Source organism: Trichoplusia ni, chromosome 9, assembly GCF_003590095.1.
Source record: "Trichoplusia ni isolate ovarian cell line Hi5 chromosome 9, tn1, whole genome shotgun sequence".
Lineage (NCBI taxonomy): Eukaryota > Metazoa > Arthropoda > Insecta > Lepidoptera > Noctuidae > Trichoplusia > Trichoplusia ni.
This window is the reverse complement of record NC_039486.1, coordinates 3,370,051-3,377,968: the sequence shown is the minus strand read 5'-3', so window position 1 is coordinate 3,377,968 and position 7,918 is coordinate 3,370,051. Positions and strand designations below refer to the sequence as shown.

General features: G+C 34.0%; 1 protein-coding gene across 2 annotated transcripts; it reads right to left on the bottom strand.

Annotated features, from left to right (window-relative positions):
* Window positions 1-511: 511 nt before the first annotated feature.
* Window positions 512-4,935, bottom strand: LOC113497593. Of its 2 annotated transcripts, none has more exons than XR_003400907.1 (4): window positions 2,996-4,935; window positions 2,605-2,701; window positions 2,110-2,217; window positions 512-1,726 (listed from the first exon to the last, which is right to left on the bottom strand). XR_003400907.1 is itself a non-coding variant. In XM_026877183.1 (4 exons), the coding sequence occupies exons 2-4, from the start codon at window positions 2,612-2,614 to the stop codon at window positions 1,557-1,559; spliced, it is 288 nt and encodes a 95-aa protein (XP_026732984.1). In that variant the 5' UTR covers window positions 2,615-2,701; window positions 3,632-4,086; the 3' UTR covers window positions 512-1,556. The 2 variants fall into 2 exon arrangements, 1 of the variants encoding a protein (XP_026732984.1); XM_026877183.1 differs by having other exon boundaries at window positions 3,632-4,086.
* Window positions 4,936-7,918: the final 2,983 nt, after the last annotated feature.

The following is a 7,918-nucleotide window of genomic DNA, read 5'->3' as shown; positions in this document are numbered from 1 at the left end:
TCTCAGACTTACTGAATACGCATGTAAAATTTGGTAAAAATCGGTTAAGCCGTTTCGGAGGAGTACGGTAACTAACATCGTGACACGGGAATTTTATATATTAGAAGATTAGCTATGGCTCTCCGGACCACCCGCTACATACCAAAAATCCAGGGGAACATAAAATCGTTATAAAATATCCTTTATGTTAATCCAGATTATAAACTACGTATCTGTGTACCTAGATTTGTCTACATCCGTTCAGTGCTTTTGCTTGAAAGAGTAACAAAAATCCATACACAAACTTTCGCGTTTATAATATTAGTAAGATATTTAAAATGCATAATATTTATGTTTATCAGTTGTGTCAATATAAGCTACGCTTAGTTTATGTTATACTATCCTAAAGTAGCGGTCGCCCGCGGCATAGCCCGTACGGGATAACACTGTATATCACAATCTAAAAACCAATTTACATTCACATTTATAATATTAGTAGTGATATTATAGATATAAATAAAAAAGCTTGAGAGAGATTAAAATAAGTTTATTGATGTTACGGAAATTGTTCTCTGCCTGGTGGAGTACTGATTGAATAGAATATGATCAAATGCCATTGATCGGTACAATAAGAAAAAGATAGTTAACCGCTTCATTGTCATTGTATGTTAATACTTGTGAATTTTTCATCATTAATTTGCCCTTCAGATATGCAATTGATTGGACACACTTTCCATTAATGCTATGATCGCTTAAAATTAAATAAATTACCTTAAGTAGTAGCTAGAAGTACAGTTTAAATTTTAAATGTGTAATACTACAGTAGGTATTTTCGTTATTTCTAAATCATCTTTTTAAAATGGTTAATACTTTGGTAGATAATATTAGTTATACTTAAATTATACGTACGTTACACAAAAACGTTACGTTACATAAAAATTGAGACACGTAAAACTATTTTTCGTCTAAAGTTAAATGCATATTATTCCAAGATAAGAGTATTTTGTTCTTTAGTTTTATCGAGATAGATAGAGAAATGTACCATTAATATTGTTGTATGCAGAATTAAGTGTTTTATTCCTGACAGAATTACGTATAAGTTTTAATAATGGTCACAGTTGCAGTTAAAAGGAGGTCTCGCATTAAAGGTCGAATTGCAATTCATTATAATACGTTTCGGGTTTCAAACCCTCCTACCTATACCATGTTCTTTCTTAATAATTTCGACACATTATTTACAATTAATGAAGATGAAAATGGCGTTGATTCTAAATTTTAAATTTTGGAATCTAAATTCGCTGACGCTCAGGTGATAGTCAAAAGTAATAATAAATGCTACTTTAACCATGATGTTTTTTCGTATCTTCGCTTTAAGCTCTGTGTAATTTATAGAACTGTGTCGCCCAGCGACGAAGTTCTGAAAAGAACATGAAAATCTAATTTACAGTCTTTGTTATCGAGATAGTTCAAAGTGGCGTGACATTTTTTTTGAGAAAAGAATGACATTTAAGCGGGCTATTTGTAACACATAAAAAAATGAATTTTGATGTATAATTCGCTCAGGCTCAGTTTTCAGTTTAATTCAGTTCCTCTTCATGATGGAATCGAATGTTATGTGCGCGCATATCCTCCCTTAATTCACGCACCAGCTGGAGTATGGCAGCCATGACCGCCATGTTGATCTGGGCACGAGTATAGCCCATCCTTTGTAGTTCCCGAAAGCGTTTTTCGACAACTGCTCCAGTCACTGTAATAAAAAAATGGATTGTGTATCAAGCATGATGTACTATTTCAATTTATTATGTAACAAAATATTTGTAAATATAATCCTTTTAAGACCTTTCACTCTTATTTCAAAACTGAAATAATTCAAGCTCTTCATTTTTCAATTTATCTACGGCTTTTATCTGTATTTAAAGAATTTCAAAAACATAAAGGAATATTATTAACTGGGGAAGGAAATCTGGGATTTTACTATAAGAACTTGTATATGTATCAAAATTGTACGCTGTATTGTGATAAGGTCTTATTATGTCTTAATATAGGTAGGGTGTCTTGTCTGACTTGTCAAACTGGAATACTTTCTCAAGTTTGCCAATTGTTGGTAAATTAAGCACGTGGCATTCGAACCTCTTGCTTGGCCGGGCAATGGCTTTAGCAAATAATTCACATGTTTTGGTCTCCTGGGTCTGGCATTTGAAGAGCCAGAGTTATTCGGCGGAGGGTCTTGACCGGCACCTAAAAAAAAAGATATGTTCTAATTTCTCATTACAGAACTCGTTTGAATAATTTTCAGCCAGCTTGCTTAAAATTTATATGCTTGCCAGCGTTGACAAAGAAGCTCATGATATTTTTTGTGTTTTATGTTATTGTAAGTATAATTATTAATTTTAGATAATATTTGGTATATAATATTCATTCATAAGTCATTAATAAGTATTGTGTTTTATTTAGAGTTGATACTTTGCAGGTAATTGCTTGTTAAAATTGATTTTTTATTAAAAATTTACTTTTAAAGAAAGCAATATTTTCTAAAACACCGAAAGAATTTAAGACGCACTTCATTGTATTTCGCACGACAAAGCAGGAATATTTATTTGATAGCAATAAAATATTTGAACCTACCCTTCACCATTTCGCTGGACTTTTCTTGGACTTTTCCTCTATCGGCTTTAAAACCCGGTTTTCCGGTAAACGCCCGGAGCTTTTATTCTTCACCCTTCTGCAGATACATACAAATTTTCATGAATATTTTATTTATTATACAACCACTATTATACTAATTTTAAAATTCTTAACTTGAAACTAACATAGTATTCCACAATTCAAATATAATTTGCACAAAACTCTAACAGTCTCATCATTATGAATTGGTGCTAGATGCCTGTATAATAAACACCTATATGTTTTCAAATAAAATCAAATCAATGTCTCGGATGGGAATCGAATAGACCAAAAGCTCATCAGACAATACTATACTCATTATCAGACAGCAAATAAAAACTAATACACTTACAAAAACAACTGCAACAAAGCTTTTGAGTTCTCACTCAAAATGCACGTCAATCAATATTTTCGTTAATTTCAGATATTGTTCAAACTCATTGACTCTTTCACCACTAAATATATTCAAGCGATATGGAAATGGTAATGGCGTCCGGACGCTACTCCTATAATGGACTCCGGATGCGTTCCAAACGCCGTGATAGTGTTATGTTGTGTAGTTTGTAGCGTTGTTTCTTCTCCACAGGTAAAGCTTTTACGAAGCGGAGAAGGATGGGCAATAGGGATGCTGAATATTTGTTGTTTCACGTGCATAAATCAATACTTTTTAGCCTTACTTGTGAATTAATTTTGACTTGATTTGATCCGATCAAAGTGGTTAATATATACAGAAAATTTAATTTATCTACCAGTTTGTTAATAAAATGGAAACGTTTAAAAACACATGTTGTGTGTACCACAAGTAATACGAAAAATAGAAAATGAATTGTAAATATAATATTTCATAATAATTCTACTACCTATTAAAATTTACTCATGTAACTACCGATTTATGTATGGAAATATTAGGAGACTATTCACAATCAAATGTTGACAAACGCCAGCTAATTTGTGATTACAGAAACTACCAAATGAGATTTGTACTTACCGGGTCGTACACCGTAAAACTGTCTGGAAATTAAGTCAAATTGAAGTCAATTTTATCTTTTACACAATTTTAAAACGTTAAAACACTCTCACACGACGCGAGCCGCTGGTCGAAAGCAACAGTGCACCGCTATAAGCAACAAATCAATATTGACGAGTCTGCGCAAAACGAGCGAGTTATTTGAGAGAGATGTAATTACCTCGCTACCCTTTACGACCAAAACATGAAGTTAAAAAATAATAATAAGCTGGACATATGGTATATATAAAGCGCGCGTCTTTTTCCAAGTGGTTATGAAGATATTAGACGGGGTTTTTAGAAATCGGTGAAGTAGTTTTAGAGTTGTCATGAAGTAGAAGATAATAAAAACTTATAGATATAACTAAATTACAATATTTTGCAAAATCACACAACGCAGCAGCAATAATTATGTTGCTGCGAAGTTATGTTAAAAGTGTTAAAAAGTAAGAAAGCCGCCTTATCCTATTTATACCTTAAGGACAGCGAGTGAAATTAAAACTTGACCGGTTGTATTTAAAACACGATTTCAGTGTAGCATATATGAAGGGTCAAAACGGAACCCTATCATTCTTATTAATAGGGTGTCCGCTGTCTGGCCAGCTGTCTGTCTATCTATCCTTACGTCCGCCACCTGTCCGCCTTTTATCAACCGTTTTGGGTAGCTCAAAGTTTCTGATGTATTCCTATTGAGGCTAGAACAACAAACTGACTTGGCGGCCCGCGGTTGGTTCGACTCTTATGTCTCCTTCCTTGAATAATTATGAATCTACTTCGCAAGAGGTTTTATCGCGCATGATAACTTTTAAATAGATACATTTCTTCTTGCCTTCATTAGATTCGAATCTCCAAATAGCTATACAATTCTGTTCAGAGTGCTGCAAGACCAGCCGACAAGCAAAACATTGTTAATCGCAAAAATGCAACGCAAATGTGAACAGATAACATTCCAGATTGAAATAGATTAAATTATTTGTTTACTTTTAGTTGATAATCTTACATTTTTGTCGGTGAATATTTTCATTCTAATTGGATCAATTTCGGTGACGTTTCATGCTTATCAGATTATCAGATCTTTGATAGGTAAATTATGATAATTGTTACTCAACAGCTCTAATCTAGAATTAAGTGGTAATCGTCAGAGACGTTTTCACGATAAGGTCATGCTGTTATCATGAGGCCTTTTACGAAAATAATTTATGTTGTGCAATTTGATTGACTTGACACGAAAATTAAACGTGATATACTTCATTCTTCCTTACTAGATTAGAAAAACTAGAGGGCCTACCGTGTCGCCTTGTATTATATTATAACATTTATAGATATTATTAGATATTGCTCTCTACGTCGTGTATTGCATGTTAAGCTTCCACATCGATAATAATATTACTTTAAGACATGATGATAGATCTTCTGAACTATTAAGACGATGGAATATTCCCAACTGTACGATTTGAACCTATCAAAACGATTCAAATAAAAAAAAAAACCTGCTCAGGACAATATTTTTTTCAATTCAAACACTTTTTTATTTTAAGCTCTATCCTTTTAGATAATCGTTACCTTCGTAGAGGAAGAGCTTAGGATAACTAAAGTTTGTGGTTTTCAAACATGAAGTAGCCGTTCTTACTTTTCACCAGGGCAAAAATAAAAAAGGACAGTCTGTTGTGGCGCCACTAGAGGAAGGAATAGGTCTAGCATTGGATCTCGAAATCTCGATCGGATTACAAATTACCTTGTTAAATGCTTTAGATACGGCAGTGTAACCAACACCGTTCTTACATACAATTTAAAAATAGAATGTAATAACATGTTTACAGAGACACTAAAAGTGATTGATGACGGAAATATCTTAAAGTGTTAATTGTGGTAGGTAACCGGTAGCTGTGTTATTATCTTGACCATCTTTCTTTAACTTGAAATCACATTTCATCAATTCATTAAGTCATGGTTAAAGGCTAATTATAACGATAAGATAAGGATAACGTTTCAAAAGACTTTTTCAGTAACTGTTTCTATATACGACTCGCTCATTTTAATGGATTATTATTTTAGCATAATGTGCCACTAAAGAGAGTTATCACAATGTACTCAAATTTAGCTTTTTTCCATGCATTTGCAATTGTAGAGTTAACTTTACCAAATGATGCATTTGATCAGAGCCTTCATGAAGAAGTGTTAGATCAAGAATTATGTGATGGCCAAATAAGATTTATAAGGACGAATGTCTACTTAACCGCTTTCTGTGAGTACCATTTCTGAATACATGTTCTTGAGCTGACGTAAAAGCAAAAAGATGTCTCTAAACTTTTGTTTTATCAAGACTTAGAGGATCCAAATTGTTTGTCTCACACGGTACATGTGTACAATAGGAAACTAGTGTAAAATAATATAATATTTCAGCAATAGAATTTGGCAAGTTTGAAAACCTTTCTAGCCATCAGCGTCAGCAATCACACAAATTGGACTAATAAAAAAGCTATGTAGTAAACATGTTGATAGTTTCGGGGCTCTTAAGAGCAGTCAATTGCAAAAGCCTTGTAGCTTGCTTACGTAGCGTACGTCTTGCACGTTACACCTGAAACAGTTTTTTTAAGAGACGTTATGGCTCCGTACGACCTGGTATGGCTCATCATTATTCGTGGTACTAAATAAAAAAGTAGAATCTTTACCAAAGACATGGAAGTAACTATATATTTTAACAGTTGCTGATGCTGGTATAAGGATTCCAAAAGGCATTCTCCAAAGCAATACTGTCGAGATGGGCAACTACTATCAATGCATTGGTCTAAATCAACAGATACTGAATTCCGAACTCCAAGAAAAATGTTGTACTATTCAAGTTCCTTTGAATCAAAGCTTCGAATCTCCATTCCTGAGAGAAAAATTGAACATTCGTCCAGATCAGTTATATTTTGATGACAATACAGTAATTGCTCTAGAAGGATTAAAAGCTTTGAAAGCAGAAGCATTCGCATTCAATCAAAAAAGGTACTTTGAAATTAAAGTCTAATCTAGCAACTGAAGGCTCGAATTGATTTGGGTTGGGTCAGATAGCCCATTTTCGGTGATAACATTAAATCTATATGTATACCAAGACCTTGTACTACTCGGCAAGCACTAAATACATTTCTCAACACTGACATCTCGTCTCTCGGCTTCGAGTACAACGATAACTTTTGTCGATTACCCAGTGACAAACCTTGGGTAGCAGGTGATACGGTTTTTGTGTAAGCATAAAAATATTTCTTACATAAGTTTTTGTCTATTTCCTTGATTTTGCAAATTTCTTTGTGTTTCAGGGTGATACTTTCAGTTATCGGATTGATAACACTAATCAGTACCTCCTACGATATTTACCAAACAGTGATTCTGATAAATGGTAAGCATGTTATCAAAGTTGGTTATCAAACAATTTCAAGCTATTATATTGTGTCACCTCTTGCCCATGAAATGAACCATAAACTGTTTAATAAGGTTGAATAGAAGCGGTTACCAAGAGGCTGGGAAAAGTACCTAAACTAGATCAATGTGGCCTAAAAAGGTTTATACCAAGCTGTAGATCTCGTTCTTCCCATCGATAATGTTTTTTTGAGTTTCAATTAAATATTTCAAATCCCAAAACAATAAGTACCATCAGGGCCTCATTTTTAGGGTATACTAATGGGCGTCGTCTGATGACTTTTTCGCCTGGACAAGGTACCATAGAGTGTTTGGATAGCATCCGAGCATTAGCAATGGCTTGGGTCGTTCTGGGTCATACGTTTGGGGCCAAAGGATTTTGGGCAAATCCGGTGGACGGGCTTGTTAAGGTAAGGACTATACATTATATGGTATTTGTAACTTTAATATAAGATTAGGTTTAGGTAAAGTATATTTTAGATTTGTTGGGACTGGATGCAGAGCACAAGATTGTGCCTTGTGCTCTGCATCCTGTCCTGGCCGCCGGAAATGGAAGAAGCCATTCATCCAGAAATGTTCAAATATAGGCTGAAGATGATGATGATGATTGGTTTGCTTAATATTTAAATATAATAATTTATTAGTAAATATTTATTTAGCTTTTTAATGGCAAAAGTTGTAGAATGTGGTATTAAGCTTAGGGAAGTAACATCTGAATTCGAATACTTTATGTTTTCAGTGGTCGCCTACTTGGAAGTCTATATGGGTCAGGGGCGCACATATAACTGTGGACACATTTTTTACCTTAAGCGGGTTCCTCATAGTTTATACTCACCGGAAAATTGACCGGAAGTAAGTCACTTTTTA